The 22,850-nt window shown below is 52.6% G+C and overlaps 1 protein-coding gene across 7 annotated transcripts; it reads left to right on the forward strand.

Annotated features, from left to right (window-relative positions):
* Positions 1 to 350: 350 nt before the first annotated feature.
* P2ry2 (purinergic receptor P2Y2) lies at positions 351 to 12,806 on the forward strand. 7 transcript variants are annotated; one of them, XM_026409157.2, is made up of 5 exons: positions 351 to 1,082; positions 7,120 to 7,281; positions 7,998 to 8,159; positions 8,316 to 9,751; positions 10,995 to 12,806. In XM_026409157.2, the coding sequence occupies exons 4-5, from the start codon at positions 9,738 to 9,740 to the stop codon at positions 12,127 to 12,129; spliced, it is 1,149 nt and encodes a 382-aa protein (XP_026264942.2). In that variant the 5' UTR covers positions 351 to 1,082; positions 7,120 to 7,281; positions 7,998 to 8,159; positions 8,316 to 9,737; the 3' UTR covers positions 12,130 to 12,806. The 7 variants fall into 7 exon arrangements, with proteins under 7 accessions (XP_026264942.2, XP_026264940.2, XP_026264943.2 ...); XM_026409155.2 differs by having other exon boundaries at positions 351 to 1,053; XM_026409158.2 differs by having other exon boundaries at positions 351 to 599.
* The last annotated feature ends 10,044 nt before the right edge of the window (positions 12,807 to 22,850 follow it).

Raw genomic sequence — 22,850 nt, forward strand, 5'->3', positions numbered from 1 at the left:
GCCCTCCTGAGCTCAGACAGGAGAGGGACAGAAACACGGTCTATGATTACATAAGGCCATCCGAGTGGGGTTGAGGGCAGAGAAGGGAATTAAAGCAGCTAAAGGTGAGAGACCAAAAAGAATGAGGAATCTGGTGACCTGCTGGTGGAATGAAGGAAGGGGAAGGAGAGCACAGGGACAGGGCCTCCCTTCGCTGCTAGGGGCTGGAGAAACAGGCAGAGACCTGAGTGTTCCCTGGGTTTTCCGGTCTCAGCGTGGTGACCTGAGTTGGTCCCATCAAGGAGAGCAGGTGCTGGGGCAGGAACAGGATAGAGGCGGCGAATCATCGCAAAGGTCCCTCAGTGGGTAATGACAGGAGCCAGGCCAGCTTGCAAACCTAGTAAAACTTTGGCGTCTCTCAGTATCTTTTCTCACAAGCTCCCTGCGCTCCCTGCTCCTCTGAGTGAGTCTGACGGCTTCTTCCTTCTGCGGGGCCAGGTCGTAGGACCGTCGGTCGCCGCCTGTGCTTCCTGCCGCAGCACCCTTTGCGGGTGCGCTGACCCCACGACTGTGGGGCTGGGCGGCGTCCCCAGAGTGGTGACGGGTGGCGAGGTGGCGAGGTATCTACTCGGGCGTGTGGGGGCGGTGCCGGGGTCTGTCCAGAGTCCGCTCCGCCCCCGGGGGCCAGGCCGCAGGGTAGGGAGCGAGGTGGGGCGGGGCGGGGGCCGCGGCGCTCCCAGGCACGTGGGACCCTGCGCAGCGGCAAGACGTCGGCACCGGCACCGGCACCGGGGAACAGCGGCCACAGCACCTGGGGCGGACGAATTCAGCGTGGAGGCAAGGGACAGGCCGCCTAGTGGGAGATCGAACCCTCGGAGAGGTTGGCGGGCGCTGCCCAGGGACGCTGCCGGGTCCGACTGACGCGGGTGCGGACTCGGCGCTGGGCAAGGAATGGGCCGTGTGTGTGTCACTGCCCGACCAGGGCATGGTTCCGAGCCTGAGTGTGGCGCGTAACTGGACGGCGGGACGCCCCGTGAATCCGTGATCTTTGTCTTCGCTGGCGCGCAGATCTCAGTGAGTGTGGATAGCCACCGCGGACTAGGGTGTGTATGTCCGCCTGTTGGGAAAGTCTGTGTGTCAGTGAGTGCCCCGGGGGAGAGAGTATCTGAACTTCTGTGTGTGTGCGCTCTAAACTGTGTTCTTTGGTGTAGGAGCCCCTGGGGCAATGGGACCTGCCAGAGACCAGGCAGTTCCCAAGACTTGCTGCACTCCTGTCCTCCCCCCAGGATCGCTCTGGGTGGCTCCCACCCACCCCAATCCTGGGCGTTGGTAAAACTGGGAAGGCAGTAGCACGGGCGGAGGAGGGCAGTGGTGAGGAAGAACAGTTAAGACTTTAATCTGTCCGCAGACTTTTAATCTGGCAGGTGGTGCTGTAGAAAGGGTCAGTCAGGAGAAAGGCAGTGCCCCCTCCCACTAGGACAGCCAGTGTCAGGCTTGGCCCCCACCCCCCACCCTCCAGGGCGTCCAGCCCAAGTACCGGGTCCTGCTAGAAACTAGCTCTGCCAGTTTGGGATTCATGGAGATGGGGGATCTCTATTCCTCTCAGCATAGCATCGGAAGATTCCCTGGGTCCACAGTCTTGCTTTGGAGCTAGGCTAGAATATGATGAGCTTTTGAGGATCGGATTTGAACCTCAGGGAAGTCTCAGTTTTCTGTGGTGAGAATAGGAGAAAGGAGGTTCTTTGAGCAGCTACCCTCTAAAAGGACCAGTAAGGTCTTGCATGTGAGAGTGTGGGGTTAGGGGGTGAAGGAAAAGTCCTGGCACAAAAGGCCTGTCACTCTTTCTCCTCTCTGCCAGGGCTGTCCTGGGGCATAGACAGAGGGTTGGGGAGCACTGGGCAACCCTCAGAAATGGTTAATGAACTTGGCCTAAAGAGTGTGGCTGTGACCTCTCCATTTCTGTCCCCATCTTGCACAGGATGCACAGGGCCCAGTTCCCCCAAAGACAGCTAAGAGAACATGAGGTCATCACCAAGATCTCATGAGCCCAACAAAAGCTTTGGTTTCATGGCTGTAACCCATTATGTAATTGTGCCTCTCTAAGTATCAGTTTGCCACCCATAAATTGGGAATGTTGATCCTTGCCTCTTTGAAGGAGATCAGACCTTTGAAGAGATTGGTGGGCACAGCCCAGGGACGCTGCTGGTCCGACTGGATCTGGTGCAGACTTGGAGCTGGGCAAGGAGTGGGCTTAGAGGATTCTTAAGATAGAGGCCAGGAAAGGGCTTGTGTATGTGTGTGTGTGTGTGTGTGTGTGTGTATGTGTGTGTTGTGGATTGAACCCAGGCCTTGTGCATGCTAAGGATGCACTTTACCACTGACCTACACTCCCAGCCCAGTAAAGGGCTTTGTCAACTCAATGCAGTGCATGGGGAGGAGCATGATACTCAAAGGTCTTTTGAAGAGCAAAATAGAACACAGATGCAACCGCAAGGGATTGTGTTGGTTATGGGAATTTAATTATTGAATGCCTTCCTCTCCCCATGACCCCCTCTACAAAGATAGCTTGATAGTAATAGTTTTTTAAAAAACCCTCATTTTATCCTCCAATGGCCCCGTGAGAAAGAAATTATTATCTCCATGTTGCAGATGAGGAAATAAAGAGATTTGGGGAGTATCTTCCCTGAGATCACAAAGCCCAGTGAAATCTGGGCCTCCTGCTTACCTGCCCCATCCAAGACAGAAGCCCCATCAGGGCAAGGCAAGTCCTCTACCTTCAAAGCCGAAAGGAGTTTGAATCCTCTCCTGGGAATCTGTTTTCATGGCTTACCCAGCTGCTGACAAGATAAGGCCAGCTCAGTTCTGCTCATAGGGCCAGGGGATCCTTGCAGATCTGGTGAGGGGAGGGAGAGGTGCCCCTAATGGAATCCTTCTTCTCCTCTAACTACATTCTATAAGCCTTTTATCTCACACCTTCCTCTTGGGCTGCCCTTGGAATCTCAGGCCTGTTCTGTCCCTACCACTGGGTACCGATGGAGGAAAGCTGATGGAGGGAAGCTGGCTATGGGACTCTCCTTGACCTCTGTACCCATCCCTGAGAGAGGCCAGTTGCAGGTCGAGGCTGAGTCATCCCTGCTTTCTTACCCTGTCCCTATCACCTGGCACACAGAGGGTGTCCTTGAACAGAACAGTTCTTATACTTCTTCATCACCCAGTCTCCTAGGCCTGGGTCATGTGTGTCCTGGGATAAATAGCAGGAATCCCTAGTGGGAGGGTGAGCAACCCAGGCCCTTCTGGGTAGCTCTTGATCTTCCATCCTAGTACCCTGTCACTGTCACTGCAGTTCCTCAGAGAAGAGGTCTGTGCACTGGGGGCCTCCCTTAGACTTGTATTCCTATGGCTTCCTGGTGAGTGTCCAGCCTCCCAGCCCACTTTGTAGGAGGAAGACTTACCATGGTGGGTTGGGGTGCTGAGGAAGGATGCTCCCCATCTAGCAGGGAGTCCAGGGTCAAAGAACAGTTCTTCTTACCATATTCTTGTATGTCTCCTCCCTCACCTCCCTCCCTCCAAACCCTCTAGTTCTGTCTACCTTACATGTGGCACCATCTTTGTAAAGGTCAACTCTGACCATGACCTTCCCCTTTTAAGCCAGAATAGTGGCCCAGCTCCTCAGCCTGGTCTTCGAGCTCTTTTATATAAGTTCCTCGGGCCCCTACACATTCCATGCCACCTAACGGTCCATGCCAGCCACACACAACCTGTGTTTCCTTAACAGGCTATACTCTTGCCCGCTGAGTCTCAGCACTTGCATCCTCTGCTTTCTGTGTCCTCCCACCTCTATGTCCACCTGACAAACTCCTAATCATCTACCAAGTGCCAGTTCTTCTGGGAAGTTCTCCCTGAGCACCTCTGGCTGGCTGGGAGTTCCTCTGGGCTCCATGGCCCCTTGATTGTGTCTTCATCACCCAGGTGGACTGGGTCCATGTCAGTGTCTCTTCCCTAGCCAGAATGGGCATTCCTCAAGGGCCCTATAGTGCATGACATGAGGCTGAGTTCACAGGATCCCTGTAAAGCAGGGCACACAAGGGCACTGGTGCGTGCTTGCTGGGACTTCATGGCTCCTGGGAATGTGACTTGTGCAGACTCCTGTAGTTCTGCAGATCTCAAATCAAAGCCCATCAGAACCATTAGTAACAAGACTGAAGAAACAGCACTTACTCCCAGAAGAGCTGGACTCTGAGAACCAATGAACTTGGAATCCTGGAGCTGAGACCATCTCAGACACACAGCCTTGCATAGATCCCATTCTATGCTTTTGTCCTTTTCCACTTGGGGTCTCCCATCTCCTTTCCTCCCAAGCTGGACCCTTCCTGCTCACCTTCAAACCTGATCATAGCTCCTCTTCCAGGATCCTCACTGACTGTTCTAACCATGACTTCTGCCCCTCTGGGGGCACTAGAGAGGGACCCAGTTGAGAAGTAGCACAGGCTCCTGGAATTCGGTGTCTCCACTATGATGGGCAGATGCAGCCTCCACACCAGGACAATTTGCCAGCACCATGAAATGCCCACCTGCCTCTTGTCTAACTTGTTTCTCATGAGCTATTCCATGGAGCAGTGATTCTCCCCATTTGACCATCAAAGAGTGCAAAACTCAGAAAGGGAGACTGACTTGACCAAGAATGCACAGCATAGATGTTTCCAAGTTGGAGCCCAAACACAGGGTCTTGCCTCTTGAGTCTGACTGGCAGAGTTTTGTTGTGATGGACAGGAGAGGAGCCCAGGGCATTGTGTTTCTGAACCTGTTCAGTTCAGGAGCTGGTTTCCATAGCCCTGTGCAGGGCAGTGCTGGGCCTGGGTGGGAGGGGTGGTTTGGTCCCAGCCTGGCTGAAGAAGGCTCTGCCTCTTTAGCATCTCAGTTTCCTGATCTGTTCGCCTGGCTGATCTGAAACTTGCCCATTCACAAGCTCTGACCTCAGCCTCCGTGTGAGGTCCCCACACTCTGTGGGGGTTCCCAAGAGGACAAGAGTTTCAAGTGAGGTTTACAGAGCTCAGGGGGAGGCTTCCTACTGCACCATGGGTCACCTGGGTCATCTGGGTCACCCATCATCTGTGTCCCCAGGCCGGCTCCTCCTACTGCAACATGCCAGACAAGGTTGAGGAGCCTGCTGAACATTGACCCCTTGGAGGACATTTGGAAGGGTACAGGGTGACTTCTTATCTCCTAATCCCGTGCAGCCCAGCCTTGTCCTCCACTGTTCCCAAACTACAAGGATGATGAACAGTTCTTGTCGTCTTTGCCCTGGTTTCTGCTCACTCTCTTCCACTCTGTCTAACTACCTGACTCCTACTTATCTTGTAAAATGCAGGTAAGGGTCCTCGCCTCCAGGAAGCCTTCCCTGACCACCCTTTCTTCCCTGCTAGGGGAAGCTTCTATTCTTCTATCAAGAGGAGGTTGAGGAGCTGGGACTGGGGCTCAGTGGCAGAGCACTTGCCTAGCATTGGGTTCTATCCTTAGCACCACATTAAAAAAAAATAAAGTGATTATTAAATTATTTTTTAAAAAAGGAAGTTGAGATTTGGGTTTTGGAATTGCAAGACTTGTCCAGGACCTACAACTGGGAATGGCAGGATTTCCTATCTGCCCAGTACTCCCTCCTGCCCCCTTGACGCCATTCTAGGCCCATTGATTGTGTCTTCATCACAGCATCCCGCCCCTGGCAGCAGGGGTCTTCAGAGTAGTGATAGGACATTCTCCCCTGCCAGGCTGGACAGGGTCCACCAGTCAGGCGGGTGGCACATTCCAGAGCCACCCTAGTGGAGGAACTGGAATGTCATCTAACCACCCTGGAAATTCCGCAGCCAGCCTGGGAACTGCCTCTGTCCCTCCTCCTGGCTTTGGGCTCACTAGCCTAGGACCACAGAAAGACCCAGATTAGGGTAGGGACAGAGCCAGGTCAGGAAGTAGGCTTACCCCCCATAGGCTTGGCTTGGCTCTTTACTTCCTGGTAACCTTGGCCAAGACCTTGAATTGCTCCTTTTTGGTCTTAGTTTTTCTATGTGTGAGATGGGTGCAGTAACCATCTGGCCACTTCACACTAGGGAAGTACTAAGAGGAAGAAACGTCAGTTGGGCACTCCTCTGCTGGAGACCTGACCAGACAGAGCCATGGGGCTCAAAGGGGGGTGATCAGCTTCCTGTAGATAGGGCCTGGACCTTGCCGGATAGGAGGCCATGGTCAGAGACACAGTTTCTGAAGACAGATCAGAGTTTTCTGCCATTGCTAGCTTTGTAAACCTTGGGGGGAGGGGTGTTATTTAGCCCTTCTAAGTCTCAGGATTAAATGAGAAGAGGTATATGAAGCTGTCTAACACAGAACTTGACACAGACAGCACTTCACTTGTGTTACAATAGAGTTGTTAGAAGATAAAGAAGGCTGTTCCCAAGCAAGATATGCCATATGACTGCTTTTGCTGTGCTGAGACTAGAGGATGAGGGTGGAGTTTTCTGGAGGGATGGCAGGAACCAGATCAGCCAGGTCCTTAAGTGCCAGGTTAAGGAGCTTGGACATTATCCTGAAGGACTTAGGGAGCCATGGAAGGATTTTGAGCTTTATAGCACATGGTCAGATTTGAGTTTTAGGAAACTCATGTGATTGCAGCATCAAGGCTGGACAGAGGGTCAGGGGTGGAGGCAAGGAGTCCTGTGAAGAGGCTGGTGGTGGTCTGGAAGAGAAGCACAGGGCTGTGGGTGTGCACAAAACACACAGGGCTTATCTGGAAGACTCTCTTGCTTGACTGACAGGACTTGGTGAGTGATGGGCTGCCAGTGGGATGAGGAGAGCGAAGGTGAATCCTGAAAGGCTGGTGGAGGCCCTTCTCAGAAACGGGGGAATGACCTTGAAGAAGTGCCTATGCTCCTCCACTGACTGAGTGGAGGCATCTCCTCAAAAGGAGAGAGGTGTGTGCCTGGGAGGAGTGGGGTGAAGAGATGAAGCTCTTCATCTTGTCACTGGATTCTAGAGCAGACAGGCAGATAATAATCAGCCTGCTGGCCCATGTCACACAGTGCCCAGAGGCACTTCCTTGGCTCCCTCCTTGCCCTACACCTGTAGCCACTCACCTCTCCACCTCCATTCTAGGGAAATGAAGCAGATGGGAAGAGATCTTTCCAGAAAGGCACATTCTTCTGCTGTGTCGTGTCTGAGGTCATGGGTGCTGGGACTTGCCCATAAAGAGGAGTTCCTCCACTGCCAACCATCCCCTCCTGGAAGCCCGGGGTTTGGTGTGTATGAGGCTCCCAGGTGAGACAAGAAGGCCCAGGTTCTAATCTTAACTCTGTCCTTTATTTACCCTGAGGCCTTGGGACTGTTCTTCCTCATCAAAAGCAGGTTTAGGGACTGGAGTTGTGGCTCAGTGGTAGAACACTTGCCTGGCATGTATGAGGCCCTGGATTTGATCCTCAGCACCACATATAAATAAATAAATATAAAAGATCCACTGACAACTAAAATATATATATATTTTAAAGTGGATTTGCACACCTCCATGTATCTGTGCCTGTGTGTTCAGATGGACCGTATGTGTGTGTATAACACCCATGAGAAATGCCTAGAGGCATGAGTGGGGAGGTGAGCTACTTAGAGACCCAGCTTAGGCAAAAATGTGCTGGCAGAAGTTCCACAGAGTGTGTGCTAGGCAAGGAGAGTATTGACCATTTCCTGTCTAGAGCACAAAACCTAGATGGAGGGAGGGGACAATGGAGGCCTGGCTCAGCCCTGAAGGACATGGAAAGAGGTCTTCCATCCTGTGAAAGGGGGTCCCTGGGAAGGGGGCTGCAGACATGCTCCCTGGAGCGTGTGAGCTGGGGCTAGATAATGGGGTGTGTGTGGATGTGGCATCCAGGATAAGCACATCCGATCACTTCACTGTCTTTTGGGGTCCAAATTTAGAACTGAGGAGGGAGCCCTAGGGGTACTTGGCCTGGTTGGCTTCCCTTGTCAACTCTGTGTGTCTGCAGGAGCCCCTGTTGTAGCTGTCTGCCCTGAAAAATGCTGGAGGCTGGGCAAGGCCAGAGGCTGGGGAACCAGTTTATCCTGTTTGCCAGAAGAGCTCCCTGCGGCAGATCCAGGCCTGTGCATTCATGAGTGAGGAACCTGAGCAGCCTCTGAGCATCCTGAAGGTGAGAGCAGGGCCTGGTCAGGTACAGGTGTGTGAGGTGGGTCTGCTGGCTGGGAGGCTGGGCAGGTGCTGACATGATGTCTAAGTAAATGAACTAAACCCGGGTTAGATTGAGGGAATCCTAAGGCCGGTGCCTTGTCCTGCTTCTTTGTTCCAGGGTGTGATGAATTCAGGCTTCGGTGTTGAGATTCAGCCCTTGGTGTTGAGATTAGTTTTTCCAATTCCTGGCAGTGTGACCTTGAACAAACAGCTTAACTTCTATGGCAGTATCTACCAAGGGGTGGGAGTGGGGGATTCATGAAGATGCTTAATGGAAGTTGCTTGGCCTTGATTGGCTACTACAACAGAACAAGAATAGCAGAGGGGACTCCAGGATGGGAAACTATGAATCAAAGATGGGCCAGGTAAAAGCATGTGACTCACCTTAGACAGCTGACCCACCTGTAGGATGCCTTCCTGCCTGTCCAGAGAAGGGCAAGGTCTTCTGGGCTCCTGCAGCTATTGAAGGAGGGATAGTCCAGGGGCAGGAGAAGGCCCTGGGCAGGGTGGGCCACCAGAAGGGCCACACTGACCCCTGACCACCAAAGAGAAATCTTTATATATCACTGTCCTCCTATAGGCCCTCTGAGGAGAGAGAGAAAGGAGAGGCACCTCCATCAATCTCAGCTCCTCGGGGCTCTCACAACCTGTTGTGTTTCTTTAACTCATTGGCTCATTCATTCTCTTTCCTGCAATAGGAAAGGTCTCTTGCTGGGTCATAGGGACAGAAACCAGCCCTCAAGGAGCACCTAGCATGTATTGAGGTAGAACTGGAAGGACCAATTAATTACTAACAAGACCTGAGGAACAGCCTGAGGAGGTGCCTGAGAGGGGCAGAGCTCCAGTCATGTGGTGACATTAGAAGAACCTGGAGCATTGGGTAGGATGGGTGCAGTGTGTGTGGGTTCTGGAAAGAATTTCTAGACAGAAAGTACAGCATGAATAAAGGCAGGGAAGCCTGGGAGGGCCCTCAAACATCTCACATCTCTTTCCAGAATGGGAGCTCCTCAGGGTTGGGCCAGCCAGAACTGGGCACAGTGGAGCCAATGAGTGGTGAGAGGGACCAGTGACAAAGTCTGGTGGAACAGTCCCTTCAGAGCTCAGGGTGAGGGTCCAGGGCAGTAGAGATCAGGAGAGGCAAAGGGGAGGCCTGAGGGAGAGGGCTGGGGACATAACTATCTTCCTAAAGTAGGGACTGGAGGCTAGGAAGATGGTCTCACAGTTGATGAGTCAGCCTGTGGAGGGAGAGGGTGGGAAAGGTCAGTCTGGACCAGGGCCACAGTGATGGAGTCGCCAGCTGGCCTGGAGGGTGGAGGCCAGGATGTCTTAAAGCAGGTGGAAGGGGCAGCTCCCTCCGTTCACTGGGAGACAGGGAAGTCTCCACCCCTCCTCTCAGTGTCAGAGATTCCACCATTAGTTTCCAGCAGGAAATTTGGTGCAGGGCAATGGGCTGTTGACCAGGAAGGGATGCTGAGGGCCCTGACCCCGCCTCTGAGGGGAGACAAGGCGGTCAGCACTGGAGCAGGAGCAGAGCAGCAGCATGGGAAGGACCAGGTGAGGAGGGAAGTTTGGAGGCTGTATTTCTCCAAGGATGGGGGATTTGACCCATGAGAGGGCTGAGGTTCAGGAGATTCTTCCCATCAGGGGCTCCTGCGATGATTTCCATCCTGCCTTCTGGGACTTTGGGGGGCATATCTTTGCCTTTCGGACCAGGATATCTGTCCACTGCCTCCCAGCTGAGGGAGCTGTTACTGGTTACAGGGTGGGGTGGGGTGGGATGGAAAGAGGAGGAAGGTGGCATCTGCCCTCCAGGCAAGTGGAGCTCAGACCCCATGGGTATGACCCACACCCACAAGGGACAGAGTAGGGGAATGTCAGGATTGTGATGGTATGTAAAGAGAAACTAGCTGTGCCCAGAAGAGGCTAGATTTGTTCCATGAAAAAAGTTCCATTCTCTATCCCCATCTCTTCCCTGGACTCTTTAGGAAGGTCACTGTCCCATCTGGTAGCCCCACAGGCTGGGGATCAGGACTGCTGGGTACAGATGTAGAAAGTGCCAGAATATAGGAATATCTAAAAAATATGTTGAATGATTGAGGAAGGAAATATGTCGGCCTCCCCAGAGACTGGGAAGATGAACCTAAGGAAGCCCTGGGATGCCTCCAAAGGAGCTGGGCTGCCCTGGCCAGAGACCCCTGAGCAGGCAGAGGGCACTTGGTGTTCACTGGATCCATACAGCCTTGAATGCCCCTTCCCATGTACATGAAATGATCCCCTTCTGCAACCCCAGATCCTCATGTTCAGAATCCTAGGTTTCAAACCCTCTGATCTGGAGCTTCCATAGCAGGAACAGTACTTTTTTTTTTTTTTTTTTTAAGACATATGGCCTTTGTCACATCCACTCAACTCTGTAAACAGATAGGTATTGTTGTGTTCCAATAAAGCTAAAACTCCACTTCCAAAAAAAAAAAAAAAAAAAAACTGTGGGCTACAGGCCATTTGCCAACTTTTGTTGTGAATTTTAGAATTACATGAGGCTGATATCCAAGGACCTGAAGCATTCTTGAGGTTTCAGGGTTTGGAGATTTGGAGTCCAGGGAGAGCTGCTAACCAGATAGGGGAAAAACAAAACAACAACAACAAAAAAAACGCCTTTGAACCTAGGCAAATCTTAACAAGGGAATCTGTGAGCCCTCTGTGTCTGTCCTGGCCCTGGTCAGGGACGCCAGTCAGGCATTCCCACAGGGCCCGAGCCCTGACCCTGATGGCGGTCCTCTCAACCCTCCCTTCCTCGCAGGGTGATGGAGGTGGGCCTGGACCTCTGGAATGACACCGTCAATGGCACCTGGGATGGGGATGAGCTGGGCTACAGGTGCCGCTTCAACGAGGACTTCAAATACGTGCTGCTGCCTGTGTCCTACGGCGTAGTGTGCGTGCTCGGGCTGTGTCTGAACGTCGTGGCGCTCTACATCTTCTTGTGCCGCCTCAAGACCTGGAACGCCTCCACCACGTACATGTTCCACCTGGCTGTGTCCGACGCTCTGTACGCGGCTTCCCTGCCGCTGCTGGTTTATTACTACGCCCGCGGCGATCACTGGCCCTTCAGCACCGTGCTCTGCAAGCTGGTGCGCTTTCTCTTCTACACCAACCTCTACTGCAGCATCCTCTTCCTCACCTGCATCAGCATTCACCGGTGCCTGGGGGTCCTGCGCCCTCTACGCTCCCTGCGCTGGGGCCGGGCCCGCTACGCCCGCCGGGTGGCAGCGCTGGTGTGGGTGTTGGTGCTGGCCTGCCAGGCACCCGTGCTCTACTTTGTCACCACCAGCGCACGTGGGAGCCGCATCACCTGCCATGACACCTCGGCCCCTGAGCTCTTTAGCCACTTTGTGGCCTACAGCTCGGTCATGCTAGGTCTGCTCTTCGCCGTGCCCTTTGCCACCATCCTGGTCTGTTACGTGCTCATGGCACGGCGGCTGCTTCAGCCAGCTTATGGGAGCACAGGAGGCCTGCCGCGGGCCAAGCGCAAGTCGGTGCGCACCATTGCCCTGGTGCTGGCTGTCTTCGCCCTCTGCTTCCTGCCTTTCCACGTCACCCGCACCCTCTACTACTCCTTCCGCTCGCTTGACCTCAGCTGCCACACCCTCAATGCCATCAACATGGCATATAAGATTACCCGGCCGCTGGCCAGCGCCAACAGTTGCCTTGACCCTGTGCTCTACTTCTTGGCCGGGCAGAGGCTGGTCCGCTTTGCCCGAGATGCGAAGCCACCCACAGACCCCAACCCTACCACCCGGCCTCGGCGCCGGCTGGGCCTGCACAGGTCCGGCAGAACTGATGCCAAGAGGACAGATTTGTCAGCCAGCAGTGAGGACTCCAGGCGGACAGAGTCCACACCGGCTGGGAATGAGCACACTAAGGACATCCGGCTCTAGGACCTGACCCCTCAGGCCTGTGCAAGTTTATATGGGGGGAGCTGTAAGGGACCAGGACCATTGTTCAAATGGGACAGTGTACCCAGAAATTGACCATCTGTGACTGTCACTTGGCAGGGCCTCGGGATACTTTCCTTACGGTCCAGACAGTCAGCTGCCATCATTTGTAAGTGTGAGTTGGGTAATAAGATTTCAAAACAGACACATGTTTAGGGCCAATGCCACCTGACTCCCATGCAGATAGCTGGCTGATCCTGTCAAGGTATCTAGACTGGAATCCAGCCTGATCAAGTCAAATGGAGAAGGCCCTGAGAGGAAGGGGATGTACCAGGGTCAAATAGAAGTCTAGACCTGAGCTAGCTACAGTGGAGCAGAGTCACAAGTTAATCAGAGGGCCCTGGTGAGTAGTCAGGGTCCAGCTCCCACAGCAGTCTGGGGTGGGTCTGGGTCTTAGTGGACTCAGCTTAGAGGAGTACTCCTAGCCCGAGAGATGAACATCTGGGAACTGATGTGATAAACCCATCTGGAGGCTCCCAGCCTACAGCCTACACTTAGAGGCTGTAACTGAAACTAAAGATTATGCTGCTTGTTGAGCTGTGCTCTGTTGTTTGGTCAGAGGATGGGGATGCAGCCTGGGAGGGTTTCAACACCCCTTAAAAGCCTTTCTCCAGCCTGTTCTCTTCTGCCATCTGCCTTCCCACTGGCTGCTTCAGGGGAGTTTCACATCAGGGATCCCTCTGTAGGCCTCAGGTACTCTCCCACTTTAAAGCCAGTTGGTTTCTGTGCCAAGAGTCAGGTGGGGTTCCAGTCCTTGGAGTTCCCCAATTTAGGTAACAACCAGTCATATGCTGGTTATTGTTAAACCTTTTAAGTAGATCTCTGGCAGCAGGGAACCCCTTATTTGTAGCATTGCCAATGATACAAATATTCCTACCATGCACAATTTCAAATTACCAAAGCAATGGCAACCTCTTTGCAAAATTCCTGAAAATTTGACTGTTGACAGGTACAAGTTGCTCCAGCATACCTCGGGATGATGCTGAGTGGTTGGGGCTGTGGGCCAGCAGGTCAGGGAATGCTGGAGTGGTGGGTGCTCCTGAGCTGTGGCTTCTGAAAAAGCAGTTCACTGAAACATCCAGGTACCAGACACATCCTAAGCAAAGACATGCAGGTAGAGGGTGGGTGTGCAGGGACCATAGCAGGTTGGCAGGTGGCACTCAGGCTCAAGAGAGAGATAAGGCCAGGGGCCAGATCACAAGGAGGCCGAGCCAGTCTTCTTTCTTTTCCTGACCACGAAGCTTCCTTTGCACTGGCTAAGTGAGAGAGAGAGTCATGTCTCTTCCCATCTAGGCCTTGGCCTTCTGGTAAAATCCCAGCTACAGCTGATGGTTGGTGTTCAAGCTGGGTTAACATAGGGGGTAGGTCTCACTTGTGACGAGTGTTGGGTTCACTCTGAGCTGATTTATGGAGCTCAACTAGCCAGGGCCAGGGCCAGGGAAGAACAACAGGCTTCACTCTTGACCTCCAGGACAGGAACTCAGTTGTCTCCCTCTAGGAGAACCCTTGCCCTGTGAGCCCACTCTGCCCAAGAGAAGGGCCCTTTTTCTCACCCCACCTCTACCTGCCTGCTACAGTATCTTCACCCTTTCCACTCTGCTTTGCCAAAGGCAGGGCATCCCCAGGGGTTGCTCTGTTTATATTTGTTGTTTTGAGAGTCTCCATACATTACCCAGGCTGGCCTCAAACTCCTAGACTCAAGTGATCCTCCTGCCTCAGCTTTTGGAGTAGCTAGTACCATAGGCATGGGGTTGTTTTACTTAGAGCCCCATTCTACACCTCCCTCAGGTGACAGGGACTGGTTACAGGCCATGACCCAAGTGATTACTTTATATTGTGCAATCCTGGGTGTCCTGCCCAGAAGAGTGTGAGATGTTCACCTGCCACATTCTAGGTTCTATATTTTTGTTAATGTAGCCAGAGCTTCTTGGATCTTTCTTGGTTACTACCTCACACAGACTTTCCTGGGTCTTTTTGGTAGGCCAGAGTCTATCTTTTCCTACTCACTGCTGTGCAGGCTGAACCCCATCAGTGTTTATAAGGAGTCCCTCCGAAGCGAGAAGCTCTGATGGCCAAGAGTATGAAGGCTGACTCTGACCCCCACCCCTGCTGAGACCTAGAGATGGGGAGTTGCACATCATGACTTTGGGACACTTTACTGTGCATCTGTGGTTGGCTGCCAGGACCCTGGATTCCCCTAGTCCCCATTCCTCTCATGTCCTCCCACCTACCCCTCCTGCAGCTTCCCTAGAGACCCTGAGAGCCCAGTGCCCCAAGTGGAGGTAGGCAACGCTGTGGTTTGGTCCTAGGAAGCTTTCCTTGAACAATTGCTTGCAGATTTCTAAGGGTCTGGGACTGGAGGGACGGGTGGCTCACCCACCATCTATTCCTGTGGCAGGCATGAGTGGGGTGAGAAATGGAGCCCCTAGGGGACCCAAGGACAGGACCCAGGGTCCCACCTCCAGACCTCAACCAGACTGTCTGGCCCTCTATATGGACATCTGGCCTTGCTGCTCAGTGCCCAGTCCACACGCCTGGTGGCTGAGGTTCCTCTGATTCCTGTGCTATTTTCAGCCCAAGTAAGACCAAGATTTTCCACTCCTGGCCCCAGACCATTGTCCAACAGTGACGTGGGGTGACCTGCCTATCCTTAAAATATCTCCCCTAACCTCTGGACCTCCCTGCCCTTTCCCTTTCTCCCCACCCTGACATCACTTCCTAGGGCTGTTGACTACTAAAGGACACTGTGAAAGGCCACATGAGTCGCCCAGCCGGCTAACAGGACCCCAGGGATTTTCCAGCCCAGCCACAGGCCTCAAGGCCAGAAAGGGGCGGGGTCTTGTCCAAGGTCACTGAGCAGGTCAGCGTGGCGCCTGGATGTGGGCCAGAGGCTCAGACTGCTCCTGCCGCTGTGCCACCCAGTCTGGAGCAGATCAGTGCCTGTGTAGGAATCCTGTGTCACCCACACTGCACAGCTCTTTCCCAGAGGTCAGGGACATAGGCAGGGGGCTGGAGGGAGTGAGGTGAGAGTCAGGCTTGCTGGCCTCTCTGCAGCTGCTTTTTCAGTGACCTCTGTGTGACAGTGCATGGCCCCTGGCACATGGGAGTCTCTCCCCTGGGTGGCAGGCATCCCCTGACTCGCAGGGGATCCACAGGACAGTCCCACCTCCAAGATTAAGAAAGACCCTCTATGACATGCTCCCCACACATGGCTGTTCCAGTCTAGTTCCAGGTCAAGCCACCAAAGCTGCCTTTCTGTCCACCTCATCATGGCAGATTTGGGCTGGTCTGTTTCACATCAGGCACACGGGGCATGGGATGGGGCTGGGGACTCAGGTATTGACCCATGTCCCAAGCACCATGCAAGACTTTCCCAGGCATCATGTTGTTTATCCTTCATGCCCACCTCAAACAGTGGACATTAGTCTCTGCATTTAGCAGTGAGGACAGAGGAGAGGGGAGCCAAGGGCTTGCTCCAGGTGACACACACAGCAGGTGAGACCAGGGCCCCCTGATGTTCCCATGATTCCCTTCCCAGTGTCCCACACCACTCAACCTCTGCAGGGCAGGAGGGTCTGGACGCCACCCTTGGCATGATTCAGAACCAGGAAGCCCGTCCAGCAGGGATGAGGTTAGGAGCTCAGATTCTGCACCAAGACCCACCTGGGTTGCAATGTCACCTTCCATTTTCCAGCCATGGCACCTTGGGTGAGTTAATCCTGTAGTGCCTCGATTTCCTTATTTAAGTGAGATGCTACCTCCCTTGCAGGGCTTTAGGAAGCTCACCTGAGTGACCCACGAAGCGCTTAGTGCAGTGCCTGGCATGTGGTATTTCCACACCTGACACTGAACTAGGAACCATGGAGGCAAGTGGGGGTGGGACGGTGGGGGGGCTGCCTTCCCGAGGTTGATGTAATTTAATAAATACACACACTGAGATAAATGTTTGAAGAAAAAGACAGTGTGCCTGGCCAGCGAGCAGCCCCTGGGGGCCTGATGCCCAGTACCCCTGAGGCTCAGGTTTCCCCAGGCTGTGGCAGGAGGGAAGCAGGAACATCCTGGTTGAGGTGTGGCCCTCCCTCTGCCCTGCCTGGCCCTGGTGGCTTTCAGGCACACAAGCCTGTATATATTTCCAGAACTTTTTCCAGGTGCCTACCTGAAGGGCAACAGAGAGGGGACAGTGGAAGGCGGAAGCAACGGGGGAAAGTACCCCTAATTCAAGCTGCAGGAGCCAGCCCCTTTGGAGTAGAGAGCTCCGGCCCACTTGGCAGCAGGCTTAGGTATTCCTTTCTCGCTGGCAGTGCCCACCATGGTGGTCTGCAGCCACACCTTGGTTCAACAAAGATCCAGCATGGGAGGAGTGGCCTGGAGTTGGTCCAGAGGGGGCAATGACTGGGCAGCTTTTGCTGTGTGACCTGAAACCACCTGCCTCTCTCTCTGGGCTGCCGCTTCCCAATTCCAGTTTTCCCCACTTCAGGTAAGGCAACCACTGCTGCCTACACTTCAGGGTCACGAACAACCAAGCCCACTGGGCTCTCAATTCAGGGGACTGGCAGTGAGCCCTCCCAGGGTCAAGTGACCAGAGAGACGGAGTGATCATGGCCACCACACAGTGCCACACTGTAGAAAGCGGGGCTGCTCCTGCCTCCAGTGAGCGGAGGGCGGAGCTGGATCAGGAGCGACTGGGTTACAGGGTGGAGGTTGTGTTGGGGTGAGGGGAAGTGTGGGAATCAAGCCCCCCAGGAAAATTCCTACCCTCCTCTGCCCTGCTGCTCTGTGCCTGGGCATGCCACTTCTCCTCTCCGGGCCTCAGGTGCCCATCCTGGATCACACTGGACTCTGCTCAGTTCCTCTTCCTTCTGGAAGGGCTTTCTGGGCTTGTCTATGTTGGATCCAGCTCAGCCAGGTGTCTGTCTCGGCCCTGTCCCAACCAGGAACAATGGGCCAGGCGGGGACAGTCACTCTTCAGTAGAACCATGTTCCATCCACTCCCCTAGACTATTTTCAGCCTTTGCAGAGGGAGTCAGAAAAGGATTTTCCACTCCCAGCACAATGACTGCCCTGGACCATTGTCCAGTATTGAGTGGGTGATCCACCCGCCCCAGAATATCCCCTACCCTATCCTCTGGACCTCCCTACCCTGCTGCTCATCCTGACGTCATTTCCTTGAACTGTTAACTCCTGAAGGCTACTATGGAACAGCAGGTGAGAACTCGGAGGCACATGACCAGTTGAAATGAGTTTCTTTCCTGGCAGGGACCTCAGGGATTGTTTGGCTGCTGAGTGAGACTATAGGTTCAAAGAGGGCTTTGCCTCATCCAAGGTCGCACAGCAGTCAGGATGGAGCCTAGTGGGAGCCCAGCGCTCTGTGACTGCTCCTGCTTCCTCATTAACTCCAGACTGTGTCCAGAGGAATTGAGTGCTTCCATCTTTGAAGGTCTAGGGTGGGCCTCCAGGGAATAAACCTGAGTGGTATGGGTAGCAGGGCTACTTCTTGGGTTCTGACAGTGGAACAATGAATTCAGTGCAGGGACCTGAGTTTAAAGTCTGCTATTCCCCCTTTTGGTCTCATTTTTACCAAAAGTAGGTATTAAGGAGTAAATGCGTCCTTCACCTGTTGAAATCCAAATTGGAAAGGTGATAGTTTTAGGAGGTGGGGGGCCTTGAGAAGTTAAATTAGGTCAAGAGAGTATAGTGCTCACAAATGGGATAAATGTCTGTGTTGGTCAACTTTCTATTACTGTAACAAAATACCTGAGATAACCAATTTGTAGGGGAAAAAAGTTTATTTTGACTCACAGTTTTAGAGGTTTCAATCTATGATCTGTTGGTTTTGTAGTTTGGGCACTGCAGTGGTACATCATGGCAGGAATGCCTGGTGGAGCAAAACCTTTTGCCTCATGTCAGAGAAGCAAAGGAGAGGAAGGGGAAGGGGGTGCCCCTTCAAAGATACACTCTCAGTAATCTATAATCTCCCAATAGGTCCCACCTCTTTTTTAATATTTATTTTTTAGTTTTAGTTGGACACAATATCTTTATTTTATTTTTTATGTACTGCTGAGGATCGAACCCTGTGCCTCATGCATGCTAGGAGACGCTGTAGCAATGAGCAACAACCCATACCGAGGTCCTACCTCTTAAAGATTTCTGTACTTCCCAGTAGCACCACACTGGGGACCAAGCTTTAACACACAGGTTTTAGGGGACATTCTGGATCCAAATAATAGAAGAGCCCTTAGAAAGGGACCCTGGGAGCTCTCTTACCTTTTTCCACCATATGAGCTTACTGCAAGAATTTGACAGCTTGCAACCTGGAAGAGGGCCCACACCAGAACCCAACCATGCAGACACCCTGATCTCGGATTTCCAGCCTCCAGAGCTGTCAGAAATAAATGTTTGTTGTTTATAAACCACCTGGTGTTTCGTTACTGCAGCCTAAAAAGTAAATGCGTTTGGGATTGTTTGGCTGTTGAGTGAGACTATAGGTTCTTTGAAAGAAGATGGCAGCTTTGGCTGGTACTGAGTTCAGAGTTCAAGTATATTCAGCTCTGAGGAAAGAGGAGGGTGAGAGACATTGGGGGGGCAGGGGGCAGGGGCAGGCGCAGGTCTGCTATGACCACTCCTGTGGCGACAAACCCAGTTTTTCCTTGTGTCGGATGGCATGAAGCCCTTTGCCCGGTTACCAAACAGGAGGGACACGGTAAGGCTCCGACACACAGCTGCTGTTTCCTCCCATTCTGCTGCCTGCAATGGTGATGGGAGTTTCCCCTTCCCATCCTTAAACTGAGCATTTGGCAAACTCCAGCACTTTGAGTCACTTGGGGTAGCAAATAGAGTTCAGCTGAGTTTAAATTTTCAATCCGTACTTGATTTAATGCTCACCCTCTTCCCTGTGCCAGGAGGCCCTCCTCACTCCGGCTCTGGTCCCTCTCTCCTCCCATGTGGGAAGGACAAAGACTTCATGTCTTCTCTGGTATTGCCACCACCCTCTCTCCCAGTCCCTGACTGTCTGGCCATGACAACCTGGACAGTGATGCCCGGTGACATAGAGCCCTTCAAATACCAGCCCACCCCCGCCCCTTGTAAAAAAGTCTCCAACTATTTCGGAGTGACTTGATTTGAGTGTGCCATGTCTTTCCTACTGCGAGCCAGTCTGATACCCCCAGTCTCCCCGAGGGGTTTTCCTAGAGCACCCCCAACTGGCTTGAGGTAGGAAAGCCCTCATCCTCTTCTCACCCCACCCTCCCTACCAGGCTGAGAACTCAAAAGTGCAACGATGTCTTCAAATCCACAGAACCCAACATCCAGCATGAAGAGTGCATGTGGAGGGGTGTAGGAGGGTGAGGTAATGAACTCCAGGAAGGTGTCAAACCCACTTGTTTTCAGGTTTTGTTAGAAAGTGGGGGTACTTCAGGGCTGGGATTGTGGCTCAGCAGTAGAGCGCTCACCTAGCACGGGCGGGACCCGGGTTCTATCCTCAGCACCACATAAAAATAAAAGCATTGTGTTGTGTCCATCTACACCTAAAAAAAAAAAATATTAAAAAAAAAAGAAAGTGGGGTACTTCACCCAAACGTGTCTTCAGATATGGGTCCTGGGGTTAAATTTCAAATCAGCAGCTGCACCCCCTCATGGGATTAAACTGGTAGACCAGCTTTTATGCACAAAGCAATTGAAATGCAGGGGAGGAATCTAAAAGCTGCCGCATGGGTGGATACTGTGTGCTGTTGGTGTGAGTGTGGGCATCAGTGTTTCTGGGTGTGCCGAGTGGGCACATCTGTGATGGAGAACGGAGAGGGGACGGGGCAGTCCTGACAGGTACCAAGTAGATACCTAGAGACCCAAGGGCACCGCTGGGCAGCCAGCCCGTGGGAGGTCGGAGGGGCTGCCTGGAAGTCAAACTGAAATCCAGAGAGGAAAGAAGACAGGTTTAGGGAGGGCAGGGAGAGATGGAGAGTTGCAGAGAAAATCTGTGGAGCCTTATCTCCCTTATCTCTCCCCACTCCTCACTTCCTCTTACTTTCCATCCCCTGGGCCCAGAATTTCTGGTACCAAAGGGAAGAAGAAGGGGATAGCCCAGAGTTTTAACCCACCTGGTTCTTTCTTGGCGGGGGGCTTCGAACCTTCCCTGGTTGTGCTGAGGAGCGTCCCAGGTTGGTCGATGCTGCACTGCTGCCCCCTGGTGGCTATAACTGGCTTCAGCGGCAGGAGATGAAAAAGAAAATGATCCTGGTGGCAGCCAGGCTGTGGCTGGGAAAGGGATAGATTCAGGGACAGAGGGTTGGAACAGAGAACACAGTATGCATACTGTGACTTGCCAACATAACCCAACTTGACAAACGGGCAACCATGCCTGACTGAACCATCATGTCTGTCTCCTGGGTACCCCCAAACTTAGTTGGGGAGGGAGATCATTCTGTCCTGGGCAATCCCTTTCCTATGGGAGACCCTCCTCACAGCTTAGCTTTAGGGCTCCTCAGCCCATGGTAGCCATGCAAGGGTACAACCAGGACCCTTCTCTGGGCTCAGCACCCAAGGTCCCTTGCCCCACTCCGGAAACCCCATCCTCTCTATGCCCCCAGAAGTCCTTATCCTCATACAGCGTGGCCTCTGAAGCTGCACTCCATTCCCTGAAAAGTGTGGCCAGCACAGTGTTCTCCTGGAAGTCCTCTGACTGCATCCAGGCAGAAGTTAGGGCTTATCCACCATCCATGAACTGCTTGTAATATGGACCCCATCAGCACGTGGGTAGGTCAGATAGATCTGACTCACATGGAGGGGAAGGCCCAAGTGTTGGTCCCTTGGAGTGAAGCCAAAAGCACAAAGATGAGGGGTGCATCAGCTGATGCTCCAGGCCCACCTCACTTGAGATCTGCACACTTCTCACCCACCAGCTTGTACTCCACCTAAAGCTGGCCGCCTCATCCACAACCCACAGAGAGCACCGAAGCCCTGGGGGTCAATGGCTTTCAAACCCCAGCTCTCACATCAAAGCCATTTCTCTTTTTGGGGTCAGTAGCTTTCAGATACCTCACTAATCAGATAACCTTGGGCTTCTAAGTTTCCTCAAGCTGAGGAATCATTACAAAAGGAGTAATCATATGCATTTCATATTTGATTTATAAATTTGTTATTTGTTTATTTCATTATTTATTTTCACCATCTGTCTTCTCCTGCCATAATGAGCATTCCCAGGAAGAACAGGGGTCTCTGCTTTAATCTCTGTGATGAGCACAGTACTCGACACATAGTAGGCACAATTACCTGCTGAATGAATGAATGAATACAGTTTGTAGTGAGGAATAAATGAGGTAGACTATATAAACACTTTTGCATAAAATCCAGTACCAATGGGTACTGATTATATGTTAATTCCTTTCCTTACCAAGCAAATTGTTTATGATTTCATATAAGCCTCACAGTGGCCTTTTGAGGCAGAAACATTATTATGATTGATCCATTCATTCATTTATTTGACAAATATTTAATAAGTGCCTACTATGGAGCAGATATGATTTGATATACTTGGTGAATAAATCATTGGTGAATTAAAAAGTCAAAGAAAGAAGTAATAAACAATAGACAAAATAAAATGTAAGCTATACAGTGTGTTGAAAGGCGACAAGTGCTATGGGGGAAAACAACAGAAAGGACCGGAGGCAGGGAGGTTGCCATTTTAAAGAGAATGTTCAGTAAAGCCTCAGGAACCAGCGAATCTAGGAGGGCATCTGAGGGAACACTTGAAGGAGGGGTGGGAGTTAGCCAGGGAGGAAAAGCCTTCCCAAAAAATGGACCAGCAAGTACGACGGCTCTAAGACCTGGCTTCCTGTGTAAGGAGGACTGTGGTGGAGTGAGCCCAGAAAAGAGGTCAGAGGTTCAGGAGATCTGGTTGGACACTGAGCAAGATGGAAAGCCTGGGAGAGGTTATAAGCAGGAGATCAGATCTGACTTCCATTTCAGGACTGTCCTTGCTACTGTATTGTGAATAGACCAGGGCTGGGGACATGGCTTAGTGGTAGAGCACTGGCCTAGAATGTGCAAGGCCTGGGTTCAATTTTTTTTAAAAAAAATAGGCCACAGCGGGGCAAGGTCAGAAGCATCGAGAGACGGGAGGAGCCATTGCCGAAATCCAGATGAAAGTGGAACCGGGGCTGGGACCAGGTCAGGGACTGGGAACCAATATCAGCTGTATTAAAGGAAGAGCCAACAGGATTCCTGATGGATCAGGCAAGGGTGGGGGCCAGAGAAAGGGAGGAATGGAGGGTGCTGCAAGGTTTTTGCACACAGTGACCCTGAGCTCCAGAGGACTAGTGACGGGCCACAGAGCTGGTTAGCAGGTGTGGGTGGAGGAATGGAGGACGGGATCAGGGTGGTGCAAGGGCCCCCAGGTCTAGGATGGTGTCTGGGAGAGGGCTGGGCAGAGTAGGGGTGCCAGTCACCAACCAGCTCCAGGGAAGCTGGGTGTTGATTTGAGCAACGGCTTTTTCCTCTTCCCCTGAACTCCCCTATGATGGCCTTTTAATTGGGTCCATTTGTTCCAAGACCATGGGCTGAGCAGAGCAGACGCCAGATTATTAAATAGATTAGGAAATGACCCTCTGTCTTGAGTTGCCAGAAAAATCAGAGCAGCTCAACAGTGTCTCTGAGGAGTAACGCAAGCGATC

Source organism: Urocitellus parryii, chromosome 4, assembly GCF_045843805.1.
Source record: "Urocitellus parryii isolate mUroPar1 chromosome 4, mUroPar1.hap1, whole genome shotgun sequence".
Classification (NCBI taxonomy): Eukaryota; Metazoa; Chordata; class Mammalia; order Rodentia; family Sciuridae; genus Urocitellus; species Urocitellus parryii.